General features: G+C 64.8%; 1 protein-coding gene across 4 annotated transcripts in view; it reads left to right on the top strand.

The window, feature by feature from the left end:
• FAM207A (family with sequence similarity 207 member A) overlaps positions 1-24760 on the top strand; it is a 29441-nt gene extending 4681 nt beyond the window's left edge. For 2 of the 4 annotated variants that reach the window (XM_032865243.1, XM_032865246.1), the window contains exons 3-6: positions 14591-14659; positions 18361-18511; positions 22781-22849; positions 23808-24760. In XM_032865243.1, coding sequence (XP_032721134.1) covers positions 14591-14659; positions 18361-18511; positions 22781-22849; positions 23808-23931 — 413 coding nt within the window. In that variant the 3' untranslated portion in view covers positions 23932-24760. The remainder of the gene's footprint in view (positions 1-14590; positions 14660-18360; positions 18512-22780; positions 22850-23807) is intronic. The other 2 variants (XM_032865244.1, XM_032865245.1) reach the window with 2 other exon arrangements.
• Positions 24761-26860: the final 2100 nt, after the last annotated feature.

The following is a 26860-nucleotide window of genomic DNA, read 5'->3' as shown; positions in this document are numbered from 1 at the left end:
TTCAGGGGCAAAGGGCGGGAGAAGGCGTCCGTGCTGTGGAGTCCCCAAGCAGCGGCGGGAGCCGTGGGACAGAGCCTGGTCCTGCCTCGGCTGCTGCCAGTCCACAGTGGTGGCTGCTGGCGATCGGGGCTCCCGTTGCACTTAGGGGTCAGCTGAGGGTGGCATCTGCCGGGCAGGCGTGCCACGTGGCCTGCCTGGGAGGGTCCGGGGCGCCTCTCACCGTTCTGGCCAGGCAGCGCTGCCCTGCCTGCGAGGGGCCGGCGTACTGTGTCCCCCTCGTGGATGATACGGGAGGAGCTGGTCTGGGCGCCGGACCCTCTGCGGAGCTCGGAGAGATGAGGCCCCATCCAGGAGTGAGAGTGACAGCAGCGCCTCTCTCGGGTTCCCCGCAGGGCACAGTGGCCTCTCCCTCCATGTCTCTCCTTCCCTGAGCAGCGAGAGCCGCTGAGGTTGCGTGCCCACCAGCATCACGGGGACCCCAGCCGGACCTGCCGGACCTTGCTGCCGCCGCCCTCCAGTGGTCTCCACGTCGGGGAATCGGCCAGGAGCCGGTGGGTCTTGTTTGGCAGCTGTAAGGGCACAGGGGCCCCTCCCGTCTTCTTCCGGACCCTCTTGAAGACCGTAGACCCCAGCCCAGTCCTCTCGGTTCTTTACTCTGCGTGAGCACGTCCTTCCTGACCTGACGGGGTCCTAGCAGCCGCTGTGGTCCCGCGGGAGCCCCCGGAGTGGCGGCCCCTTAGCACGTCAGCGGGTCCACCCGCAGAGCTAGGGCCTTGGCTCGTGTCTGTGCCCACGGGGAAGAACTCCGTTACCTCTTGCCTTTGCGCTGAGTCCGAGGGCTCGGTAGAAAATGCCGGACCACACGGAAAGCGTGGCCACCCAGAAAGGGCACCACGTTCTTCCCAGCAAAGAGAGCAGTGCACCTCCGGGTGGTGTGAGCCGGACCACCACGGGGAAGGCGCTTGGGTGTCTTTATGGGGCGGGCAGTCAGATGGGGTCCCAGGAAGAGGCAGGAGGAGCTCGGGAGAAGCGTGTGCTCCGCTCTCGGGTCCTGGAGCCGGGGGCACGGCACAGTGGGCCTCGCGGGCGGAAGTGCCGGGGAGGGGGGTGGTTAGGAGACGGAAGACGGGCATTGGCTAGTCCGTGGCCTCTCCCCAGCCAGGAGAGTGTGATTTTAGGATGTCACACGTCATCACACACAGAAAACTAAGCAACACGAGCAGAATGAGAGGGCCCGGGCTCAGGGGTGTGGAGCTCAGCGCTCGGGCTGTGTCGGGAGCTCTGCAGTCTTTGCAGTCGGCGGAGCCGGGAGGGCCTCAGGAAGAGCCCGGGTCCTGGGGACCCTGAAGTGGGCAGGTCGCCTGGGGCCGAGCTGCTGCTGGTCAGGGGCGTGTGCTCAGGAGCCTCATGAGCCGGTGGCCTCCAGCAGGGCGCCGGGTCTGCAGGTCTGTAGGCCAGAGGCGGCCGTGGTGTCTGCCTTCCGAGTCCTGCCCGGTTTGGTGCAGGTGGGCCAGGTGGGAAGTGCTGGACAGGGCACTTGATTCCTGTCGCCGCCCGCCTGGGGCTGCCGAAGCTGCGGCCCCTTCCCTGCCGGCCTGACGCGTCCAGACGGCTCAGATGGCAGCTTTCGGCCTCCCCCCGACGCCGGGCCGCCCTCCCTGCCAGCGGCTCTTCCGCCTTGGCCTGCATCCCCTTGTCTCCCGACTGACCGGCGCCCTGGGTCCTGGCATGCTTTGTGGCTCCCCAGGTTTGCGCCGGGGCTGGTGGCCTGAGGCAGGCGCGGGTCCTGTGGAAGGAGGCATCCGAGGACTCGGCTGCTGCTCAGTCACGTGCTGGGCCGCGAGGGCGCGGGTGCCTGCCGGCCCGGGTCAGCGCAGACACGGTCCTTCCAGAGTCCTTGCCCTGGGCTGAGTCAGCAGCGGAAGTGCTGTCTGTCTGGCTGCGGGAGCCATGTGGTGGGGGGCGCTGGGGCGGCTGGCCCACCATGTGTCCCCGCGTTTGTCCCCACCGCGTGCGCGTGTGCAGCTCCCTGCCCTAGTCTGGACTTGTGCTCACACCCAAGTGGCCTCTGACTGTGTGGGAGCTGCTGCTGGCCTCTCCCCTGAGCCTGTACTGGCGTCTTTGCGATCCCTGCTGGCCTGTGAGCCGCATCCTGCCTCCGTAGGCTGCCTTGTGATTGCCGGCTGGGATGCTGAGCTCCCCCCGGAGGGCCCCCGGACTCTGTGCCGTGGGCTGTGGGGTTCCTATGCTGCTGTGGCTTCGTCTCCCATCCCCAGGGGCAGGAGGCTATGCTGCAGAGCCAGAGGTCACCCCAGTTCCTGCTGCAGATGGCACCCCGTCCCCTCCAGTAGCGGAACTCGGCATTGCCCAGGGGTCCAGGTCTGTGGGCTCCTGGACCTGTGTGTGACGTGGCTTTGAGGCTCCTCCATGTCTGTCTGTGAGGGCCCGCGGCCGGTCGGGGGGGCGGGGCGTCTGGCTCCTGCGTCCCTGCCCCGCACAGGACACTGCTCTGCCGGTTCTCTGTCCCGTGTAGTCCTCTGTGCTGGCAGGTTGCAGGTCACAGGCCCCGTCTGCTGTCATGTAAGCGCGCAGAGTGTTGGGTCAGTACTGGGGCGTGTGGCCTGGGGTGGGCAGTGCTGGCCCCCAGACCCAAGCCCAGGGGAGCAGGCGCGCGCGGGGAAGGCCTGGTTGGGTGGGGGTGTGTCAGCATCGCCGAGGGGCGCGGTCAGCCCACTTGAAGGCCAGGACGCTGGGCGGTGTGGAGGCTGCAGGGACGTGCTCTGGGGGCCCACTTGCCTGTGGCGGAGAAGGTCTGCAGGTGGCTGTGGTGAGCGGACCAGGCCAGCCTCCGGGCTGGTGGGACTGAGGCCTGTGACCTTGGCTTTAGGCTGGAGCAGGTGCAGGCGCGCGGTCTGCTCAGCAGAGGGCGGCAGAGCCGCGTGTGCCGCGAGGCCCAGCCTGCATCGGGCGGCTGGATCCTGTGCCGGACTCCCGGGGCTTCCTGGTGGTTGTCGCCTGGGATCCCGTAACGCTCTCCCCCTTCAAAGACTTTCACAGCTTTTTGTCCAGCTGTGAGGTAGGGGCGAGACGACCCACCGGGAGGGTTTTCATTACTCCCCTCACGCTGCCCGCGTGGGATGAGTGGGAAGCGGGGATGGCTCTGGGCCAGGCTGGGGCCTTGCGTGGCTGTGCAGGGACTGCTTTGGCCGAGGGGGTGTCTGACTCCCCCGTGGCCTTGTGGCCCTCCTGAAGACCGTTGTGGGGGGGTCCCGGAGTCTGCAGGGGCTGGCAGTGTTTGCCAGGTCCGGGAGCCAGAGGGCCGTCCTGTTTCCTTGCTGTGCGTGGTGACCGCCTCTGGGCGGTGGCCACGTCTCCCGAGACCTGTGGGGCGGGAGCGCCTTTGCCCAGCCCCAGGGAGGGGCACCCACTGCCTCCAGAAGCACCGTGACTCACGGGGCCCAAAAGTCTGTGTGCCTGTCCGTGCGGAGGACGGGGAGGCAGGCTCTCCAGCCCTGGGCCTGCTGGCCGCCACGGGGCCGCAGAGCTGGAGTGCTGATGGCCCCTGACCTGCAGTCACACACTGGGGCGCAGGAAGGGGCCCGCCGTTGGGCTGCCCGCGGCTTGGTCTGCCTCCAGCCCGTTCTTTGCAACAACAGGAAGCCGGGAAGGGCAGGGTCAAGGAGGCAGCCTGGAAGGGCCCTGCTCCGATGGCTTGGAGACGGTGTGGGGCCTGGGGCCTGTGTCCCGCTCCCTCTGTCATCAGTGCTTGGGAGGAGGAACGTGGGAGGCCTTGGTCCTGTGCTTGAATTCCCCTTCCTCCCACTTTGGGACAAGCCAAGGCCGCTTCGCTTCCAAGACCTTCTTCTAGCCTGTAGACGGGCTCCTCTTGGGGGATGAAGCGTGGGAGGACCTGGCTGATGCCCGCGGGCGCTGCAGCCCGGCCGCACAGGGGCTTGCGTGCGCCGTCTGTGCTGAGAGGGTTCGGTGTGGGGCTGTGGGCACGGCAGCGTGCCAGCACCCTGGAGTGACCGCAGCTTGCCCTCTACCCACTGAGTTCCTGTGCTTTGATGTGGGGGTCGGCTGTGCCTGTGTTAGGCTGAGCGGCCGGAGCCTCTGCCCATCCCGGCAGCCCTGAGCGTGGGGTGGGGGCTGAGATCCACGCTGGAGGAGGCCTGGTGGCCTTAGGAGGTGTTTTTCCTGGGCCAAAGCAGGGTAGGTGTGGGGTGGTGAGGGTCTGCAGGACACCCACACCTAGGCCTGGGCTCAGGGCGTGCAGCGGGCAGGGCCTGGCCAGCCCCTGTCTTTACCCTGCAGGTGGCTGGGGCAGCCTTCCAGCCGGCGCCTCCCTGCCCGGTTCCAGGCCATCTTGTGGGCACCCCTCTCGGAGAGCCCCAGCCCAAGCCCTGTCCCCACGCTGTTGCCCAGCCCTGATGACCCAAATGCCAGTGGCGCTACACAGCCCACATAGCGGGTGGGGGAGAGACGGGACGTGCTGGGCTCACCCGGGCTCCCAGAGTCAGTGTGAGCCACAGCAGGGTGTGGGCCCCACGTGTCACCGCGCTCGCCAGGTCCAGGGCCTCATCGATGGTCACAACCCCTTTGAGCAAGGGGCCCTCCTTCCTCCCAGCAGGGGTCCCTGGCTTGGCCCAGTGTAGCCTCTGGAGTCTGTGTCTACCTGTGTCTACCTTCAGGGAAGCATAGGGGACCTTCGGGGTGAGCCCGGCAGCCATCCCGCAGGGCTGGGGTCCAAGGTCCCGCCTGGCCGTGGGAAAGAGGACCAGGGTTGGGACTGGGAGGACCGTACCTCACTCTACAGTCAGGCCACGGGGGTGCCACGCTGTGGGGCCTTGGTGTGCCTATTGGCTGAGGCCCCGGGTCCAGGTCTGGATCAGGCTCCAGCCCTGGCAGTGCTCATGTTTGTGCTCCTCGGAGGCTCTGGGCGTCCGTCCCACCCCGACACACGCCCGAGCCGCCTCCTATAGCAGTGGGCAGTGGCCGGCATGAGGACACGCCCGGAGTCGGCTGTTCTGGTCGGGTCGTTGCGGACCTGGGAGGCCGAGCTCTCCTCGGGCAGCAGTGAGAGGCTGTCCCTTCAGGGTGGGGACGCTGGAGTGGGGTGCGCTGCGGCTTCTGGGCCGGCCTGTGCGGGGCTGGGGCTGTGTTCCTCTCCGCAGCCATCTGTAGGGCTGCTGCCTTTGTCCCGGACCCCGCGTGCTTCAGTGACTCTCTCTGCTGGGTTGGCGGGCAGTCGGGGGAGCCGGCCTGCTCCGTCACGTCCTGCCCACCGGTTTCTTCCTGTGGTTGGCTCCCTCACCGGCAAGAGGGCTGCTGGGGGGCCCTGTGAGGTCATCCTCGCAGAGCTTGGCTTGCAGGGCGTGGCCCAAGCAGTGACAGGGAGGCTCGTGACGACCCCTGCTCTGTCCTGGAGCGTGTCCCGGCGGCCCCTCCCTGGCAGCTCGGCGGGCCTCATGAGCGTCCGTCGGACGGAGGAGGCTGTTGGATTTGACCGTCGTAGGGACGGCTGACGCGTGTCGGGGGAGAACAGGCAGCCCTTCGGGGGCCAGCGTGGAGAGTCGGGCGGGAAGGCAGACCGGGGCTCGCTCTGGCATCGGGGGGAGCGGGGGGGCCAGGCTGCGGAGGAGGCCCCTTCGCTCTGTGCCACTTGAGGTCCCCGCTCTGCGAAGCTGAGCTGACGCGTGAGCAAATGCCCCGATCCCCAGCCTGGAGCCACCAGGGCAGCCACCCGGGGAGCCCTGGCGGAGGCGCGGAGGTCAGGGCCTGGCCTCCCTCTGAAACCGCTTTTGTGGAAGGTAACGCTTCCCAACGGGAGAAGCTCGTGTGCGTTCTGGAAAAGACAGCGCCTCCGTCTCCACCCAGGGAGCGCACTTCCTGTGTCTCTGTGTCCCTGTGTGGGCTTTGTGTTTGTGACCCGGCTGTGCCCACGCACTGACCTGGTCAGAGCAGGTGTCACCCGCCCCGTTTCCGGATGCGGCCGGCGGCTGCCTGGCCGAGCTGGTCTCCCGCTCTCTGAGCAGACGGGCCCCTCCGCCCGTGGCTGGCTGGGGGAGCCGCCGGCCCTGTCTGTGGCCGCGTCCCTCGGAATCGCCCCGCTCGCCCCTGCACGGCTCGCGCACCGCCGCCTCCACACGCGGCACGGGAGGCCGGCCTGGCCCCGCGGAGAGCTGGCGGCCCAGTGTCGGGACGGTGCGCCACCTCGGCTCCTGGAGCTCCTCCGTCAGCGGAGTTGGCTGTGGTCGCCAGCGGGTCCTCGGGGCTCTCTGTCACCGGACACCGCCTGAGAGCCTCGTCTCTGCTCCCGCCACTCCTGCCCCTTTCCACTGAGAGGGGACGTGGTCTTTATGGCGCTGTCCACCAGCCACGGTCTTCGGACCCGTTGGGGCATGTGGGGCTGTCTGGCCGTTGGGGGTTCATTGCGTCCTGAGGGGTGTCGCGTACTGGCAAAGACGGGCTGGACAGGTGCCGTCGTGCACGCGGCTCACGCTTTCTAACCCGGCGCTCTGCGCTTGGCGGCAAGGGGCCATGTCCGCGGCTCGTGGGGCCTGGCAGCGGCACCCCGCCGGGCCGTCTGCTTGTCACTCATGTCCCCGTGGCTGAGCGGGGACCGTCCGGCCTTGTCAGTGCTTGGGGCTCGTGGGTCTGGCGGCCGTCGCCCTGTGAGCACCGGCGCGCTGGTGGGTTTTCCAAAGCCCACCTCAAGGTGCTCAGGGGATGCGTGAGGTTGGGGCCCCCCTGGTCTCCTGGGGACGAAGGGTCCTCACGTCCCTACCACTCAGAGGTACAGTCCAGTGAACGTGCCGTGACCGCTGAGCCTGAGTGTCACCTGCGCTCGCCAGCGTGTCTGTGACGTCCCCGTGGGCTCTGCGGGCCGGGTGCTTGCCACGTTCAGGCAGGGGCTGTGTGGCCTGTCTGGCAAGGAGCCTGGAGCCGGGCCTGGCCTGTCCGCTGTGGGGTGGTCGTAGACTGGAGAGGAGGCGAGGAGGCCCCAGAGCATGTTGAGCGGGTGTTACTTGGGGCCTCCTTGGGCACCTCTCGTACTGTCCACTTTCTCCCTGGCAGACGCCGAGGTCCCCCCGCCCCTGCCAGAGGGAGGCCGAGCTGGGCTCCAGCATCTCAGGGTGGCGGCCCCCTGCAGGCTTCCTTCCCTGAGAGAAAGGAGCCCGTGAGGACGAGCTGATTGCCTCCGTCCTTGGAGTGCAACTGTGCTGCTCGCTGGCCCTCTGGCGCCTGGTTATGTGGACGGTCCCCCACCTGGTCTCCCCTGACAGTGGCCTCCAGAAGGCGATGGCGATATGGGCCGGGTTGGCAGAGGTGGGACAAGGGGTCGTGGGAGGAGCAGACGGGTTACTCGTGTCGTGCTGGGGATGGGGGCCCAGGCGCTGGCAGGACGGTCTGCCCTGAGGGGACACCGCAGGTTGGCCCGAGCCCCCCCAGGAGCCCCTCCCCTCTGCACATGGGTGCTGCCCTCATTCCGTCCCGTCAGACTTTGGGGCTGGCAGGGTCACCTCTGAAGGAGGACAGCTCTGCGGCTGCAGCACCGAAACCACCGCGGCCACGTCACCATGTCTTTATGGTAGAAGTTGGTCCTAAGGGTTTTGAGTCTCTCTTTTTGACATACGCAACAGTTGGGGCATCTGGGAGTTCGTCATGGGAGAGGGCTTTCACAGCAAAAAGGGTGTTTTAACGGTAAAACTTGGGGGGTGTGTTTTTGAGAATACGTTGATGTGGCCTGTTCGGTGAATAATCTTGTCATTTTTCTTCTCAGACATTGTCTCTGGTTAGGGAAATTTGTCCTCAGTTCTTTTATATCTTTGTTTTTTGAAAAGAATTCTATAAGGCCACCTGCTTGCAGAGTGCAGTGTCAATACTTAAATGGAAAATGAAGAAACAATCTATCTGCACCATCGGTGGTAGGCGACCTCCTGTCTCAGACTGGGGTGGGGAGAGCGGGCCCTCCACGTCTGGCTGCATCTCCCGCCGCTGGCCCGTCCTCTCCCTCCTGCAGAGCCCCCAGTGCTCACCCGCCCTGCCCCCGAGAGCTCGCTGCGCTTCCTCACTGGTGTCCCGCCACTGCCCTCTGGTTAGCGTGACACACACAAGCGTAGACGCTCTGTGCAGGGACTCTGGCGTGGCTTTCCCCATTGCAGGCTCCTCTGTCTCCATTGTCTGCACGTGTGGCTGGTCCCGGCCCCACGTGTCCTCTAGCGTGGGCATGTGGCCCAGCAGCACACGGCATGCCCGCTCCTGTGCTAGGCTGTTGGGGTTTGTCGTATGACGGGCCCTGGGCTGCGGGGCGTGTCTTGTCTGCTGGCCACTGTGCATGCTAGTTAACTCCCTCTGCGGACGTAGTTGGGCAATTGCTGAGACCACGTGCAGACATTTAGAAAACCCGTGGGTGGTGTTGGGAGCTGGATGGGCCCTTTGGCCCCAGGTTTGCATCCCAAGTCCCCGCCTGTGGCCCAGGGTATGAGTGTGTGTCTCCGACTGGGGCCTGCACGCACGAGGCCCGTAGAGCAACGGAGGTCAGCTGGCGCTGCCTAGTCCCCGTCTGAAGGCGCTGCCCGTGGGAGCCCCTGCTCTGCGTGTGGGAGTCTGCCTCTGGTCTGAGCTGGCGGGCGCACGCGTAGGTCTCTGCTCATGTCAAGGGCAAACAGCGGGGGCCAGTTTGTAGAACATGCGCGTCCTTTGAGGTTCCGTGAGCCGTGGTTCTCTGCAGGCAGCCCACTTCTGCACCTTCCCTGTTCCTTTATTTGTCTTTCTTGTTTTTCAGAAGAGCTTTTTACATAGGAAGGACGCAGCCTGTTCTGTTTGCGGCAGGTGGCCCCGACAGGTCACTGAGCTCTTCCACTACAGGTCTCGTATGTTGTCAGATGGACGTTTTCTTTGTGTTTTGTGACTCGTTTGTGCTCTTCATGGCTCCTTCGTGGTGCTGTGGTTTCTGTATTTCATGCACTGGGACCTTCTTTCGATGCACAGAGGGACGGGAAGGAGTCGCGCTCCCTCCCCCGCACCTGTCTTCGGCAGCCCGCACCGAGGTGGGGAGGTGTGTGTGTCACCCCGGGTGCCTTCGTGCGAGGCCTCGGTGACGCCGGCCCGCTCCCGCAGCCGCTCCGGACCCCATGCCCGCATCTTGCACATCTTGTCGATGGAGGGAGAGTGGGTTCTTGATGTCGTTTATGGAGAAGCAAATTACGTATTGATTCATCTTCCGGTTCGTTGGGACGTCCATCCTGGGATGATGCGCTGCCGCGTCACGTCCCCTCCGCTGACCGCCGGTGCGGGCCACGGGGCGCCAGCGCAGTGCCGGGCTGGCCGATGTGGGCCCCTGCCGGGCGTCACTGCCTCTGCCCTGGGGCTTCGCCAGCACGTGGTGCCCGAGCGGCTCACACAGACGAGTGGACCGTCGCGTCTCTGCCACCGGAGACCCAGGGCTCCAGCCGCATCTTACCGTCGGCTTTTCTCTTCTGGGCAGCCTCTGCCCGAGTCTGTGCCCGCCCTTTGTCCCGGGGGTGCCCAGAGCCCTTTCGGTAGCTGAGGCCACGGCCTGGGGCTGCGGGGCCTGGAGGACGGCTGGGGGCACAGCGAGGGCGGGAGGCCGCCCTTCCTCCTGCTCAGCATGGTCAGCGGGTTGTTTCGAGCATTGACTTTAGTCTGGAGACTGGTTCTGACCCTGCAGGTGAGAGCTCGCTGCTCGCTGCGGCACGTGGACACCCGGGGCTGGCATTCCTGGCCCCGGCCCTGAGGTCGGTGGGCGCTCGTGGGGGTGACCGGCCCCGAGGGCGCAGCTTCTGTCACTTGTCAAGAAGGCTGCTGGACACCTCTTGTTCCTCCCCCCCGAGCGGCGAGGCTGTAGTGTTGACCCTGGGGGTTCTGGAGGAGAGGGCACGCCCAGGACAGCAGCCCTGGGACAGACTGGGACCCAAGTTTGCGTGCGGAACTCCAGGCCTCCAGCCTGGGACCGGAGAGGCCAGCGTCATCTCGCCCAGCCCCATTTCTCTGAGGCTGGGGTTTCTGCTCTCGTGGGTCACACACAGCTTGCTGCGCTGCGGTGGCGGCTAGAGATGTGGTGCGTATCCTCTGTCGTAAGTGTGAGAACTGGGACCGCCCACAGTGACGGCGCACGTGGGTCTGTGGGCCCCGGGGTGGGAGGTGCCCGTTGCGCTCCCTTTGCCTGGTTCTGGGCAGTTCCTGGGCCTCCATGTCTTCCTTTGAGACATGGCCCAGCAGTCTGCTGGGCATCAGGAGGGACAGGGCCTGTGGGACCGGCACCCTCTAACCCCTGCGACCACAGGAGGGCAGCCCGCCGGGCGGGAGTAACTGAGCCAGAGCAGAACTGGGGGGTGCTCTGGGTAGGATGTGAGCCAGTGTCCCCGGGAGCCGGCCCCTGTGGCAGAGGCCCCGCTGGTGTGCCGCTGTGTAGAAGCCACAGTCAGGCAGCTCTGTGGGGATTCCCGTCTGCCCAGGAGAGGTGTCCTTGCTTGGAGTCGTGAGAGTGGCATGTCCGGGGCTGAGCCCAGGGGGGCCCTGATGTGGGGCCATGGCAGGGGTTTGGTGCCTGCATAGACCGCCGTGTCCCCCTGAGTGTCTCCTGACCCATCTTGGCTGGTTCCCCTGGTGCCGGTGCCGAGGGTGGGTCCCCTTTCATAGCTGTTGGCTCCGGCCCCCGGGGGCACTCGTGAGCAGGCGCTGGTGGGGCCTGGGGGCGGAGGGCACGAGACCGGGACGGAGGTGTGCTGTAAGCCACCGGGTCGGAGTGGACACAGCTGGAGGTACTCGAGGGTTCTTCATGGTCTCCCTCTCCTGCATGTGTGTGACAGTCTCCTGTAAGAAGGCTGCCACAGAGGCCTTAACCCCCCAGGATCTGTGTTTCTCTTTCTTCCAGGGCTGCCTCCGCTCCGGGTCTGACACCGTTCAGGGACAGTGAGGTGTGCCCGGGCAGCTGTCTGGCCTTGCTCAGCCTCGGGCTCTGGCTGCCCAGACCATCCCGATGCCCCCAGGTACCACCTTTCCTGAAGCCTGTGCTGCCATGGCTTGTCCATAGGGTCTGTCCACCTGGCCCACCAGCCACCGCTCCCCTCCTGCCCTCTGGTCTGTGTCATTCCAGGGCTGTAGCCTCCGTGCAGAGCAGGGGCGTTGCCTAGTCCGTGGGGGCTTGGGCTTTGGAACCCTCTAGATGCCCTGGGGGGCCTCCCTCTGCGGGTGCTCGGCTGTCTTACAGTGAGGGCATGTTTGGTTCCCGTTTCCCTGGTGCCGTGGGGACAGGCTGCTGGGCTGAGGCCCCTGGGGTGGGGTCGAGGCACAGGCGCCCCGGACCGTGTGCGTGGCCTGTGCGTCAGCCAGAGGCCGTGCGGCTGGGAGTCTCGGTCTTCCTTGGTCGTGTGAGAGCGAGCCGTCTACACGTCCCGCGGTCAGAGGCTTCCCTGGGAGGCCACCCGCCCACGTTCGTCCACTGGATGGGTGCGTCAGCTCCGTTCCCAACACTGGCCTCCGTTGCCCAGGATTATACCCCAGTCAGGTGCCCCCTGAGCCCACAGTGGGTACCGTTGTCACCCGTCTGTGGCTTGACATGGCACTGGGACATGTGGACGTCTCCCCGACCCCCAGGGGCCTCTGACGCCTGCATGGGGCTGCAGAGATGCCCTCCGTGGCCCGCAGCAGGCCCGCACGTGGGGCTGGACAGCACAGCGGGGTTGGGGCATCTCAGGAGCAGTGGTGCCCGGCGCCTGCACCCTGCAGCCCCTTCTGTCCACCCTGTCGCACGCGCCCTGTTGGGAGCAGCTGAGGGTGACCGGAAAGTCACACAATGCCTCCGCTCTCCGCGGGGGTTTGGGGGTGGCAGGGCCACGAGGAGGAAAGCAGGTCACCTCGCATGAGTCTGGAGGTTCCAGCGCAAGGCCAGAGCGTGCAGGGTCTTACTCTTGGAGAAGGGATTAAATCCTCCTGGGGGCCCCGGGTTCTGAGACGAAGAGTCTAGTTTAGCACACGCACCCCCTTTCTTTGACGGCCCTGCTCTCCGCTCTCTTGTCAGATGCCCCAGATCTGCCGTGTGAGCCAGAAGAGCGGCGGAAGTAGAGCTGCATCGGAGACGCGCGTGACTCATAGTCTGTGCCCTGGGTGGCGTGTGCCCTGGGCTCAGGCCCCGTGAAGGCCAAGGAAGTGGAGCTGGCCTGGGACCACACTGTGCTGAGAGCGCACGGGAGGCAGACACACTCTGCAGCGTCTGGTGGCTCCTGGCCCCGCGCCCTCCCAGCCTGTGTTCCCACGTGCCACGGCCCTGGTGTGGGGCACACGGCAGCCAGACTGGTCCGTCTCTGTGCACCGGAGCCTGGCAGCCACGCTTTGCTCCCTGCCCCACCCAGGTCGGGCCAGGTTCCGGTGCACAGAGCCCGGGGACGCCTGCGTGTCTCGCCCGCGGCAGCTCTGGCGATGTGAGCAGCCTCTCTTCCCGCGGCTGGAAGAATCCCAGAGGCTTACCGCTGGGCTCTCGGGGTTTGCGTCATAACTGTACGGACCACGCCCGAAGCAGCCCTCCTGTCTGTGCCACCAGCTACCCTCGAATGCAGAGGCTCGAGGCGCTCAGTACCTTATGAAAGGTCCCTCCTTTTGCGGAGGTCCCGCTGCCCAACGTGTAGTTCCAGGCCCATCCTGACGTCCTGCCCTTGGAGAAGGAGGGGCCTGGGGAAGGGGAGGCGCAGTGCCGTCTGAGGCACCTGCAGGCCCTGCCCCAGCGTCCTCGGGGCTCTCGATGGCTTCTGCTGACACAGACTGACTGGCTTCGTCCGGCGGGGGGTCCGCTTTGGGTCAGGGACGTCAGGTGCTGCCCTGCCGCTCTCTGGCCTGCTGGGGGCAGGGGCTCCTCTGTCTCGCCCCCGTCCTGGCCGGCTGCTGAGGGCGAGAGCCCCGTGTCCTGTAGCCAGGGCCAAGGGGGTTTCTGAGCCATCTGAGAGGCTCCACCTGTGCCCGCGTGGCTCAGGCTTTGCTCCGCGTCCTGTGTCTCCGTTACCCTCCAGCAGCGTCGTCCCCGGGCAGTTTCTGAGGGCCCAGCCCGGGGCCGCCGAGCCGTGGAGGCCGCTAGGCTCGCTCGCACACTCCTTGCCCATCCCAGTCGCTAGCTTTCCCGGGACTCCGGGGTTTCGGCCCCCTCTGACACGGGGCTAGCTCGTAGGGTCGCTGACAGGTGCCCAGCGCTCCTAAAGGTCAGCAGGTTTCTTCAGGTAGTTCGTGAACAAGCACTATGGGCGCCCCTTTCCTTGGGGGCAGCGGGGGACGCCACGCCAGTGCCCAGTAACTCCTCAGTCCACGTGGGCACTGGGCGGGCAGGGCCATGCGGGCTGGCTGCCTGGCAGCTATGGTGGAAGCACAGGGCTTTGCCTTATTCCTGAGCAGATGGATGTGCGGGTCCGCCTGGGTGGCTGGAACAGACTCCACACCAGTAGCCCTCACCGTCTGGGGACTGGGCATCTGAGGTCGGCATGCTGGCTGGCTCGGGCCCTCCTAAGGCCTCTCTTGTGGGCGCATGCATGGCCGTCGTCCCCACATCCTCGTGTTGTCGTCCCCGTGCGTGTCTGCGATCTCTCTTTCTGTGAGGAGCCCAGTCACCTCGGATCGGCCACCCTGGTGCCCTCAGTAAAGACTGTGTCTTGACACAGTTGCATTCCGAGGGCCTGGAGATCAGCACATGAGCATGTGCGTTTGGGGGACACAGTTTAGTCCATAAAATGGGGGTGTGCAGGCATACATGGGGGTGAGGGTGGGCTGATAGGGTGGGGAGGCCACCTGCCCACTGAGCTGGGGGGAGGAGGGAAGGTGGTGGGAGGGTCCGCCCGTGGCCTGTGTTCTGGGGCAGAGGAGAAGGCGTGTGGGGCACTCTTCACCCTGTGACCCTGGACTGGCAAGGCCAGGGCCATGTTGGGGACACGTTCCCATGCTGGCAGGCAAGAGTGGACAGCCGACCCCTGCAGAAGGCACTGTGTGAGGAGAAGTGGGTTTTTCTTTCCTTTTTTTTTTTAAGATTTTATTTATTTATTTGATGGAGAGAGATCACAGGCAGGCAGAGAGAGAGAGAGGAGAGAGCAGGCTCCCCACAGAGAAGAGAGCCCAATGTGGGGCTCGATCCCAGGACCCTGAGATCATGACCTGAGCTGAAGGCAGAGGCTTAACCCACTGAGCCACCCAGGAGCCCCAGAAGTGGGTTTTTCTTACTGTCTTGGTAGAATCAGTGACAAGATCTGGGACCATCTCTTGCTTTGACCAGACTCACCCGATACCCTTGGCTTTGGGCAGCGCCCGTGCAAACGGGTAGGGGAGGAATTGCAAGCGGGGGGGACCGTGAGCCTCTGCTCCAGGGTGCAAGGGCTCAGGGCCATGGGCTTCCTCCTTGGTGCCACTAGGCTTTGCCTGAGTGGAGAGCGCATGCCGCCTCCTGATGAGTTGTGTGGGGTCTCTGGGCCGCCTGCCAGAGGTCCTCCCGGGGTCAGGGGCACTGCCTGACACTGGGCTGCCGTGCACAGCTCGAGCTCCCCGCTGTGGGCACGGAGCACCCCGCTCACTCCCGTGTGTTCTCTGTCCTCAGGTGTGGAGCCCAGGGTGGTTTTACCCAAGAAGGAGAAGCTGAAGCTGCGGCGTGAGAGGTGGCTGCAGAGTAAGTCCGTGTCCAGCCCCTGTGCCCCCCATCCCTACGGCCCCCATCGCTACGGCCCCCATCCCTGTACAGGTGGCTGATGGCCCGGAGCAATGCCCTGACCCCTCCTCCCCAAGCACTGTGGCTCTGGGCTCCGCATGTGCAGGGCTGGCTTGTGAGCGTGCAGGTGACAGTGCTGTCGCAAGGGTCTCCCGGCAGAACCATCCTGGGGCCCCTGCTCCTCCCTTCCCCCGGCCCGTCTACGGGGGCTTGGTCCCGGGCCTCCGGCAGATGCCACACCACGCCGGGTGTCCCGTCTAGAGCGTTTTCCTGCTGCTGAATACACACTGGTGGTTCGCTAAGGATTTTCCTACGAGGCTTGCTTTGTGATTTTTTCCTTATTATTCTCATTTTAGTGTGGTTCTGTTCACTTTTATTTTTATTTATTTGTTTATACTATTTTTTGGTTCTTTTGACTTTTTAAAATTGTTACATCCAGTATGTCCACTCATGGTTAAAATTAATTTTTTTCTCTGAAGGTTTTTTTAATAAAAAGATGTTATTTATTTATTTGACAGACGGAGATCACAAGCAGGCAGAGAAGCAGGCAGAGAGAGAGAGGAGGAAGCAGGCTCCCTGCTGAGCAGAGAGCCTGATGTGGGGCTCGATCCCATGACCCTGAGATCATGACCTGAGCCGAAGGCAGAGACTTTAACCCACTGAGCCACCCGGGTGCCCCTGGACACTGTTCTTTACTGCATCTGTTCCTCTGTCCATTCTTGCCCCTCTGTCCACCACCCAGGTCCCACCCACACATTGCTCCGTGGGTGGCAGAGGGCAGGACACTTTGTTCCGAATGACTCTGCTGCAGCACAGCCTCTGCTGGCGGTTCTCTTCACTATGGGGAGAAGCCGGCCTCCGATGGATGGCCAGGCCGCGGGCCACCGCACGCGCAGGTGCCAGCAGTCCCCGAGAGAGGCGGAGCAGCAGCCCCGATAAGCCCCCTGTGCCCCCCACTAGTCCCCGCCATCCCTGGCCCCGGCCGTGACCGCCGCCCCTCTCTGAGTCCGCGGTTGGGATGTGACGGTGGCAGACGCCTGCAAGCCGGCCTCGTGGGTGTGCTCGGTGTGTGCGCGTCTCTTGGCCCCGTGGGACGGTTGGAGGTTCCGCGCCTCCGTGTGGGGTGTGGCCCGGGCCCCCCTCTCGCCGGGAGGGTTTATCTGGGTGCGCCATGTGCGGCCGCTTTCCTGTTGCCGGACGCCTGCCGCTCACTCCTCGCTGCTGGGAGGACGGCGGCTGCGAGCGTCGGTTCCGGTCTCCTGTGGAACGTGTTGCCATTTCTCCGTGAGGACTAGTTGGGAACGGGACGCCAGGCCACAGGCAGGTGTGTGTTCGGTTTTACGAGCCGTGACCAGACGTCTGTCTGGAGCGGTCAGACGCTCCTGCTGCCTCGGCCACGGCACCCGTGCACGGCGTGGGTGCCCTGGCCGGGTCTGGTTCGTGGGGTCCCTCGCCTCCGTCGCCGCGTCCAGCGCTCTTGCCGACGTCCTCCCGCACCGTGAGGGGCTGGGTTTACCCTTTTTTAATGCGGTCGTTTCGTGTGCGTGTCTCGTGTAGGAAAACCGCCCGATCTCGAGTCCTCGAGACGCCGTCCTGCGTCTCCGACCGCCCCGTCGCTCGGTTGGCTCGGCTTCTGGGCCGTCTCGGGGAGCGCGTGTGGGCACATGCGGGACTGGCCGCGGCTCGCTGTCCCCGCGGGGGTGCCCCGTCCCTGGACGCGGTTTGTCGAGGAGCCTCCGCGTCCCTCCTCTGCTCGTTTCCGTGTCCTCGCGCACACTGTGTCGCCTCCGGGGCCTGGGTCGGCTTGGGGGCGCCGCTGTCGGCTGATGCCGCTGTCGGGGAGGCTGTGGGGTCTCGTGGCCACGCCCTCCGCCCCGGTTCTCTGCGGGGCCACGTCCATGGCGGCTCCGTGTGGAGTTTGCCGTGGGCGCCCGGCTGCGTGACTCCCACCCCACCGACAGCCCTGCCTGGCTACGGCTGCGGTGCCTTGAGTGTATAGGTCGGTTTGGGGAACGTTGCCGTGTTGACAGTACCGCATCTTCACGTTCACGGACACGTCTGTTTCTCCGCTTAATGCGGACTTTCTTTCATTTCCGTTGTTGGCGTCATACGGTCTTCACGGTAGGGGTCTTACGCGGGTCTTTGTCCTGTTTTGTTAAGCTCGTTACTGACCGTTTTATAGTTATAGTTATGGGATTCTTGAAAGATTCATTTTCTAGTTTTCTATTAGTAAATAACATGGCTTTTTTGTTACTGTTTCTATTAACATGGAATGTATCATTAGCCCCAGGGGTGCAGGTCTGTGAACCGTCAGGTTTACACACTTCACAGCACTCACCACAGCACATGCCCTCCCAGTGTCCGTCCCCCAACCGCCCTCTCCACACCCCCTCCCCCAGCAACCCTCTTAGTGAGTAAGACGGCTTTTTAATATTGTGTCCTTTGACGGGGCTAAAGTCGTGTGTCCTGATAGTTATTCTGTAGCGTCCTTAGAACTTTCTACATGAAAATCACGCCACCTAAAGTGGAGAGGACGTTTCATCTTCCTCACCTCACGTTTTTATGTCTTCTTGTTGTGGGGCCGGGGCTCGAGCCTCTGGTGGGGCAGTGACGGAAGGGGTGTGAGTGGTTCCCAGGCCGGGGTCAGGGGCTGGGACCCAGCTGCGCTGTGCATGATGCAAGGTGCCATCTGTCACGTGCTGTCCGCCGCACACCTGGTTTCTGGGGACCTTCCCCTGGGCTTCTCATCGGCCGGCAGGTGTGGACACGGGAGTCAGGGGAGTGACTGGGGCGCAGCCTTGCCGCCGCCTCCCAAATTCTGGCAGTTGCCTGCCAGCCACACTGGTTGGAACACATATTTTATTAGCAGTTGTAAAATAAAAATATTTTTAAGTGAAAATCAAATCCCCAGGCTTTGGGGTGCTGGTGGGCTCCGTCGGTTAAGTGTCCACCTTTCGATTTCGGCTCACATCCTGGTCTCAGGATCCCAGGATGCAGCCCTGTGTCGGCTCCACGCTCAGCAGGGAGTCTGCACCTCCCCCTTCCTCTGCCCTGCCCCCACTCGTGCCCACGTGTTCTCAAACGAATACATCTAAAAAAAAGAAATTCCCAAGGCTGTGCCCCCACGCAGGCCCTGCCCTCGTCCCTCCTCCAGCGGGGAGGCCCTGCCCTGCTGGCTGGTGCGGGCTCCGCCTCCAGCTCCCTGTTCTCCACTCAGCCATGCTGGCCCCCAGCCTACCCCAGGGCCCCCTTCCCAGGGGCTGCGCTGCCCCTTCAGAGGCCCAGACCACTGTGCAGCGCCTTCTGGGAGCCCCGTGACGCCTGCTCCCATATGTGGGGACCTGCTTTCTCCTTGCTGGTGCGTCCCCGGGGAAGCGTGCGGAGCACAGGCGTGCATGCCCCTCCGTGACCCACTGTTCCTGTCGTCCGCCCCTCGCCCCCTTTGATGCAGCAGCCCCCATGCCCACCACGCACAGGCCGCCGCGCCAGCATCCCTTTCAGAAAGAGAGCGCCTGCGCGTGCAGCTCGGTTTTGGCCTTCGCCGTTAGGCTGCCGGCCTGCCTCCGGCCCGCCGGCCCCGCTCAGGGAAGAAGCCGGTTGCTTGTGTGCTCGTCCCTTACTCTCTGCTCCTTTTGCTAACCCACTGGCCTCCCTCCCCCCAGAAATCGAAGCCATTAAGCTGGCGGAGCGACAGCGCAAGGCGGAGCGGAGACGGAGGGCTGCGGTGGTGGTGGGGGACCTGCAGCCCCTGAGAGATGCCCTCCCTGAGCTGCTGGAGCTGGAGGCGGGTGCACGGCAGCCCCGTGCCCGAGGGTGAGTGTCCGTCTGCGGCCTGGGGATTGCGGCACCAGGATGGGGCCGGCCTTTCCGGGGCGGCAGCCGCTGACCTGTGTCCAGAGCCCCGAGAAGAACCGACGGGGGGCCGGGGGGGGGGGGCAGAGGCCACTGAGGCGCCTGACCTCCTTGTTGGTGCAGAAGCCCTCGCTCCCGTGGCCCGAGCCTCAAGGCAGGCAGGTGGTGTGGTGACTCCCTCGCGTGGGGCTGGGAGCCCTGGGGCCTCTGGCGGCGGGCGGCCCGGCCAGCGTGTGGACGAGGGGCGCCTGTCGGCCTTCTCCACTGCGGGCCTCGGAGTGGCTTAGCCGGGAGGGCCGTGGTGTGGTGGGTCCTTCCAGCTGCTGGGCTCACCCCGCAGGGACCCTGCCTGCCACCACACCCGCGGCCTTCAGCTGCCCCTCCCGGAAGCACGCGTGCCTGTAGCGCTTCCTGCCTCCCTGGGACTCGCGTGCTCTAGGGAAGCCAGTCCCTTTGCAGTCCCTCCCTGGGCCTCACTGCATTGGCTTGGCAGGGGGGTGTCCAACGACATGCTCAGGGCCACTAGGCCGCAGAGTTGGAAGATCCCGGGCCAGCCGGGATGGAAGCACCCAGAACCTTTAGTCCGGACAGGGAGTCAAGGAGTGGCCTTCACAGTTGAGACTGGGGATGGAGCCAGAGCCTGAGAGGCAAATCCCCCCGGTTCTCCATAAAAAATGTGACCCCGGTCAAGTGTCCTTTCCCTGCTTTCAGCTTTCTCATCTGAAAAATGTGCTCGGGGCTCCTTGGGGGAAGAAGAGCCACGTAAGCACCCGGCCGGTGGCCTCTCGCGGCCTGGGTGCCGAGCTGGGCCGTAGCTGAGGTGGCTTCCGGCACTCCGGGTGCAGGAAGGTCCCCAGCTGGTCTCCCCCCTGAGCCTCCTATTGGACAGGGTCACTGTCTCTCCTTAAGTGTGTCTTGGCACTGGGAGGCTGTTTATTTGAATAATGTTATTTTAGAAGAGTTTCAGATTTACAGAAGAATGATGAGAGGACCGAGAGTTGCCACGTCCCTGACACCCAGCCCCTTGTCAGTGGCAGCTTCCGGGATGCGTCGGGCGCCGTTAAAGGAGCCAGCGTCGATACGTAAATAACAGCAATAAATAAGAGCGATGGGATTAAGCTCACGGTTTATTCAGATTTTCTCAGTCTCCCCTAACATCTATCCCAGGATCCCGTCCAGGACACCAGGCAACATCAGTCACGTCCCTTTCCGTCTCCTCTTGGCTGTGACCGTCCTTCCGAGGACCCCTAGTGTTAGGCGGAGAGGCCCAGTCAGGCATTTGGGGAGACGCCCCTTGCTGGGATTACCATGGTGGTTCCTCATGAGTGGACCGGGGTCAGGGGCTGTTGGGAAGACCGCAAAGGGGAAGTGTCCGTGTCCTCCCATCCACACTGCGTGGAGGGGGACCGGGCGCTGGGGGCACCTGTCACTGCTCACGTGGGCCGTGGTCACCTGGCGGAGGTGGGTCTGCCGGGTGTCCCCACCCCACGTGGCTCCTTCCCTTCCCTGCACCGTCCCCTGGGGCACAGCCCACACCTAAGGAGGGGGAGGCACACTCCACTCCCCGAGGACAGAGCGGCTGCGCAGACACTGGGGGGTTCTCCTTCGGAGGAGAGAAATACCGTTTCGGCACCAGCGTGCGCGTGAGCCGCTGACCGATGTCAGTGCAGACTCGTGGGTGGTTACGTACAGTGCGGGCTGTGATCCAGCACGACTTCACTGTGTGGCTGGCACGGGTCCGGCTCTGGCCACCGGGAGCCCCTTCAGGTGGCTCCTCTGTCCCTCTGACACGCCCATCAGGGTGGGGGCTCCTTCCCTCTGGCTCTGCCTGGTGCTCTAGGGCCCCCGGCGCAGGTCTTGCCTGATCCTGGAATCAGCGTTTCTGCGGGCGCCCCGGTCTGTCTTGCGGCGGGAGTGAGGAGCTCTGTGTGCGCCCCCAGTGCGTTCCTGCAAAAGTACTACAATGGTTTACAAGTCCATCTTTTTTTTTGTTTTTTTCCTAGGATTTTATTTTTAAGCAATGTCCACACCCACTGTGGGGCTCAAACCTACAATTCTGACACCAGGTCACATGTTCCACTGACTGAGCCGGCCGGGCACCACAGGACCACCTTCCCTGTAACACTGGCCTGGAGTCTGAGGGTCCCCAGGATCACCCTTAGTTTTAGTCGTTCTCTAGGACTCAGAACTCAGCAGGCTGAAGGGAACGGGCCAGAGTTAGCCACGGGAGAGGCCCTTGGGCGGGGACCAGGAGGGTCCAAATGCAGACCTTCCCGCCATCCTGTCCCCATGGGGTGGGGTGAGGGTACAGCCCGTGTCTGTGTTTACAGTACACAGGGACTGTGCCAACCAGCCGTGCCCTCTGAGCTCTGTGTCCCCCTTCCCCAGGCGGCTGGTGAGCTGGGCCTTTGTTTCCTTTCTGTCCCTTGTGCTTCTGAGCCGGCTGCGGCCCAGCTGAGAGCCCCCAGCCCCATCTTACAGGGTAGAGTCCCTGGGAGCTCACCCCTCAGCCCTGCAGTCCTGAGCACAGGCCAAGCCCTCAGTGTGGTCACAGGAAGCGTTTGGTCCCCTTCCTGCCTCACCGGGGCAGGGTCCTGTAGCCAGGGGGAGGTTCCGTGCTGGATGGGCCACAGCAGAGGCTGAGTCTAGGAGGCAGGCAGATGGCACAGGTGACTGCTGATTAGTGTGTGTTGTCCCCCCTCCTCTGGGTGTGTCTTAGCGTCGGGATGGGACAGGAGGGGGCTGGCCTTGTGGTCCTGGACCCCCAGACCTGAGTGCAAGGGTCACCAGTCACCTACTGGGCCACCCTGACCGAGGCCCTGGGCCGCTCTAAGCTCGTCCCACACCCGTGATGTGGCCTTGGGGGGCGGCGGCCACAGAGAGCCTGGGGTCCGAGCCGTCTGAGCACGGCTTCCCAGGTGGTGTCCCCTGCCATCTGGGGGGCACCACACTGCCCAGTTGCACCAGCACAGTGACACTGTTCATCGGTGGAAGGTTAGGTTCTCTAGGAAACCCGTTCTCTGGGAAAAGAACGTCAGGCCAAGGTCACCTTGTCTTTTCTGGAACTGGAGTGGGGAGCTCTGTGTGGCTAAGCCGCCAGTCCAGCCACCTGTTGGACCCCATGTGGGCCTGGTGGCCTTGGCCACATCTTGAGGCTGCTGCCATGGATTCTCAGAGCGCCCCTGGTCGGCAACCAGGGTCGGGGGTGCTTCCTGCCGGCTCAGCCCCCCCAGATCTTACAGACCAGCAGCTGCTACGGAGAGCGGGCTGGGAATAGCGCCGTGGGACCCACTGGGCCGCCCCCGGCTGGACTTCACAGCCTCACCTGGAGCTGTGGATTTGGATGAGCCTGCATCGTTTGGGGTTTCTGCCTGCTTGGTTTCTAGGCCCCGGGGGGTGGGACATGCCATGTGGGCTCCCGCACATCGGCAGGCGAGTGCTGGGGCCGGGCTCCGCTGCCTGCAGGAGAGCCGCAAAGCTGGGAGTCTCCTGGGTGCTTCCACAGGAAAGCATTTGCCGGTGTGACAGGGAAGCTGAGGTTTCAGAGGTACAAAGGTTGTCCCAAGGGTCATCGTCAGCTGGTGTCCGGAGCCACTGCCTCCGGTGCTGGGGGTGCAGACTTCCTGCCAAGTGCGGAGCCCGACGCAGGGCTCAGTCGCATGACCCTGAGATCATGACCTGGGCCAGAATCCGGAGTCGGATGCTTAACTGACTGAGCCACCCAGACAGTCCGATTATACCTTTTTGTGGGTGGGGTACAGGGGTGTTGGGGTGGGGGCTCGGATCCAGGGCTTGGAGATGCCAGCCATGCCGAGAGGGGCCTGCTCGGGGTGAGCACGGGGAGGGACGGCAGTGAGAGGAGCAGAGTTGTGGTGGCTTGGGCTGCGGGTGTGACGCGTGACAGGCTGGCCGCGGGCGGGGCGTCCACGATGGCCCAGGGAAATGTGTGGCTCTGAGCCGCTGTCTCCGCAGGCCTGCATTGAGCATGGACACAGGAGATGAGTTTCTCATTCATATTTTAACGGAAACCATGAATAAAGGACGAGGTCTCCCGGGCTGGAGGCTAAATTTAGGTGTGGCCCGGGGCTCTGGTGTTCTCGCCCTTCCTGCTGCCTCGTGTGCCTCCTGGTGACCGCTCCGCAGGGGGCAGACTGTGCTGGCGACTGTGGCGTTGCAGCGGGAGAAGGTCGGGGGGGGAACCCGTGCTGACTTGCGTCTCTGTGCCCCCAGCAGAGTGAGCCGCAGGCCCCGGCCCGCCGAGCTGAGCCGCATGAGCGCTGCGGAGAGGCTCCAGCTCCTGTGAGTACAGCCGCCGCCACGGTGGGCCTGTAGTGCACCCGCTCCTGTCCTCCCTCCTCTCCCCAGGACTGTCCGGCCTCCGGCCATGGCTTCTCATTGGCACGAAGTAGCCTGTTTGTAGCTGGGCCCGGGAGCCCAATGCGGGGCTTGATCCTGGGACTCTGGGATCATGACCCGGGCGGATGGCGGAGGCTTCACTGACTGAGCTGCCCAGGAGCCCCGCCCCTGTGCTTCCGAGAGGCCGCGTAACCACAGGCTCCACCTGGGGGCTGGCTGGGCGTAGAGACCCACGTGGCGAGAGTGGCGGCCACCACTGTGGACCGCTGGGGCTCGGGCCTCCGCCAGAGGAAGCCTCCAGCTCCCGCCAGGCGCCCGTTTGTGGGCATGGCCCATCTTGGGCCCAGGGGCGGCAGCGCGGGAGGGAGGGCGGGCGCCTCTTACATCGGGCCGCGTCTGCCTCCCCACGTGTGTCCGCTTCTTCCTGCCTTGAATAGCAGCTCCGCATCGGAGTTGGGGGTGGGGGGCCCGGAGCCCACGTCCTGGGGGGTGGGCAGGGGTGCCAGTCCCTCAGCCACGGCTCTGGTACGGTGGTTCCAGAGCCTGTGTGGTCCCGAGGGGCCCCAGGGCGGCCACTCCCCCCCTCCCCATCCCGGGCCAGTCCCCCTGGGGCCTGACCCAGCCAGGCTGCTCCTGAGCCCCCTCCCTGCCCTGCTGCCTTCCCCACCCACCCCCATGGTGCCACTGCCCCCACCCACCTCCCCGAGGCCACCCTCAGGCCCCAGGGACTCTGCCCTGTGTAACCTCTTGGCGCCTGGCCTACTCCAGTGTCTAGCTTGCCCCGAGGTGCCCAGAGACGGCACGGCCGGCCCGGGAAGCTGCCGATGCTCCCCCTCCCCACCCCCCTCCCCACGTGGAAGCCTTGGGGTTTGCTGACCTGCTCTGATGTCGCTTCTTTCAGGGAGGAAGAAAGGGCTCGGTTTCGGGAGCTGCTGGCCAGTCCAGCCTACAGGGCCAGCCCCCTCCTGGCCATCGGGCAACAGCTGGCCCGGCAGGTGCAGCTGGACGGCGGCAGCCAGCTCTGATGCAGCCCGGAGGCATCCCAGGAGCTCCAGGGATCCGCCCCTTGCCGTCCTTGCCCCGAACCTGGCCAGAGAGCCCACCGCGAAAGTGAGGGCACGGTCGCAGGTGTTGGGGTGAGGGCAGCTCCCCTGTGCTCCCCACAGTCCCTGGGCTTCCTTCCAGACTGCTCTCGGGCTGCCCAGGGTCCCTCGGCACGATCCCCCACCCGGCTGGCTATGCGCCTCCCCAGCTCCTCTGCAGCCCGAGATGCTGTCCAGGCGGATTCTGTGGGCGGCTGCTGCCCTCCCAGTTCCCAGGGGCTCCTGTCTGCTCCTCTTGGGTCATGGCCTCCGTGCCCCTCCCCCAGCCCTTTCCCCCCCGTGTCTCCCTTGAGCTCCAAGCCCGCATCGCTCCCGACCTGCACCTGGCATTGAGGTGAGCAGGGCCGCCGCCGTCCAGCCGTCCGGAGACGGCGCAGACCTGGTCCTGCCCGAGAGCAAGATGGGCATTTCCTGTCCGAAGCCTGGGGTTTGGAGGCCAGGCTGCAGGGACAGACTTCACCCCTAAGGGCCTGGACTTGTCCGGGGGGTGTGTGTGGTGTGGGGGCACCCTGTCCACGTCCCGTGGGGTCAGTGGTGCTGGTCGTGTGGCCCAGTGGCCTGGGCACCCAGGGCAGCAGCTCCAGACCCAGGGAAGCCCCATCACCCTCGGGGCCAGGGCTGGGATACCCAGTACCCCTTGCCTGGCTGTGGCGTGCGGGCGGGGCGTCCAAGAGCCAGGCACTCTGGGCTTTGTGGCCGAACTGGCGTGAGCTCTGGAAATGTCGTCGACCTCTGGTGCCACGGCTAGTGTGCCCGCCGCTCCCAGACAGAACAGCGTCTCCCAAGGCTCTCTGGGCATGGGTGGCTGAAGGGAATCTGCGCCTGTGCCCCACCCCCATTGGGCATCCTGGACCCTTTCTCGCCACCAGAGCACACAGCGCCGCGCCTCCCAGGAACAGGACGCAGAAAGGGACAGGTGTGGCCTCTGAGGCTGCGGGTGGGAGCCTGAGTCCTTTCGGCCGGAGGTCAGCACGGCCGTCTGGACACCAGCCTCTGAGCGACGACGCTCTCTCGTCCTCAGCACGGACACCGGTTCCCCATAAGTGATATGAGTTGTTTACAATGTGGTGTTTGTGATCGACTCGCGTTTGCAATAAACACATGCGGGAGAACCCGAGTGGGGCCCTGCCGCCGTCTTGACGTTTCTCCATCACGCTTTTCCGAACGTCCGAGTTTGGTGGCGGTGACTGCGAGTGTGTTACGTGTTATCTGAAGGGAAGATACTTTCTGGCCTCCTGCAGCTCCAGGGTGTGCCGGGGGAGCCTGTACCATGGGCAGTGGAGGGTAGGCTGCCCTGACCACTGACCTCTGAAGAACCCCCCCCCCCCGCCGCACCGGGAGGCCTCGAATGTGTGGAGACCTCAGCCCCAGAGCAGAGTGCCGGACACCGGTGACCGCTGTGGCGGGAGAGGTCGTTCCGGGTGTCCCCTGGGTGTGGCTGGACGCCTGCCGCTGAGCAGGAAGGGAAGCGAGCACGTCCGTGGTTTCTGGTGTGCACGGCGTGGGTGTGACGACATGGCAGGTTAAGTGGTGAGAGGAACAGTTGTGTTCGTGCAGGGCTGCGTGGGTCTGTGTCTCTGGCACAGATGGTACCCGCAGGCTCACCTCTGCAGGTCCCCCGGCCCCAGCCTGATGTCGTCGGGACCCCCTTCTGAAGGACTCCAGTGACCCACCAGGATCCTCCCTCCCCAGGACCCCTCTCCTCTTCCCCCTGGGGTCCCGGTTGCCGTGTCTGCTGGCCCATTCTTCTGGCGCGCGTGCGTGTGCATGTGTGCGTGCACGGTACCGGCGCCGTGGGACCTGTTTAACAGACGTCCCCCCGGACGCGCAGCTGCCTGTTCTCCCCACAAGTGTGGGCCGGGCCGGACGCTTGCCTGCGGCACCCACCGAAGTTGTGTCTTGGGCAACACGTCAGCAGATGAGGTGACTTCAGACGCCAGGAATGCGTTCTCCCGTGGAGTCTGGTCCCTGCTGGCAAGCCCGCGCCGCCTCTGGAGGCCTCCAGACGGGGCGGTCCTATCTGCCAGCAGTTCTGGCGTCCCCAGCTGGTGGCTGCGTCACTCCTGTCGCTCCTCTGCCTCCCGGGAGTCCCTGGGTCAGGCCGCTGTCCTTTAGGATGACCTCCCCTCAGCTAATTCCACTGCGGGTTCCATTTCCAAATACAATCGTGCTCTGAGGTTCCAGGTAGACGGGAATCATCGGGACACACTGGGTCTGGGGAGGGTCAAGGCAGTGGGATTCTTGGAAGCTCCTGGGTGAACCGAAGGTCCACATCCAGAGTCGACGGCCACTCACCAAGTGGGGCAGGGAGGAGGCGACCTTGCCTATGGGGCAGAGCGCTGGGCGACAAAGACTTCGTGGGGTGGGACTGCCATGCGGGAGAAGGACAGGGAGGCGTGGGGCAGCCGTGGACAGCAGAGCACTGCGCTGGGGCCTTGGGCGGTGGGCTGGGGGTCCCCTCATGGTGATGAGGGCCTCCTGGTGCCCCCGGACCTCAGCACCCAGCCCTTGTCCTGCCTGGTGTTAACCTTATGTTCTCAGAGCTGCCTGGCTGTCCCGAAGACAAACGCTTGAGGGCAGGGGGTGATTTGCCCTGTTGGGTGTGGCAGTGAGTCAGTGAATGAACCAGAGACAGGAAACGTTGGCCCAGGTGACCAAGCCCTGGGTCGGGGTGGGGCGGCCTCGTGTCTGCACAGGGTGTCCAGCGGGGAGAGGGTTCCTGGGGCCCTGACTCAGAAGCGCCTGGAGAGGAGGAAGGAGCTGGTGTGAACGCACGGCCCTCGGGGTCACTCCGTTCCAGGCGGGCCGGCAGGACTGGCTCACGTTGGCTTATTGTCTCTGCTGTCTGGCT

Source organism: Lontra canadensis, unplaced genomic scaffold (genome assembly GCF_010015895.1).
Source record: "Lontra canadensis isolate GAN:19392208 unplaced genomic scaffold, GSC_riverotter_1.0 scaffold29, whole genome shotgun sequence".
NCBI lineage: Eukaryota > Metazoa > Chordata > Mammalia > Carnivora > Mustelidae > Lontra > Lontra canadensis.
The sequence above is the reverse complement of the archived record's forward strand: the minus strand, read 5'-3'. Positions and strand labels throughout refer to the sequence as shown.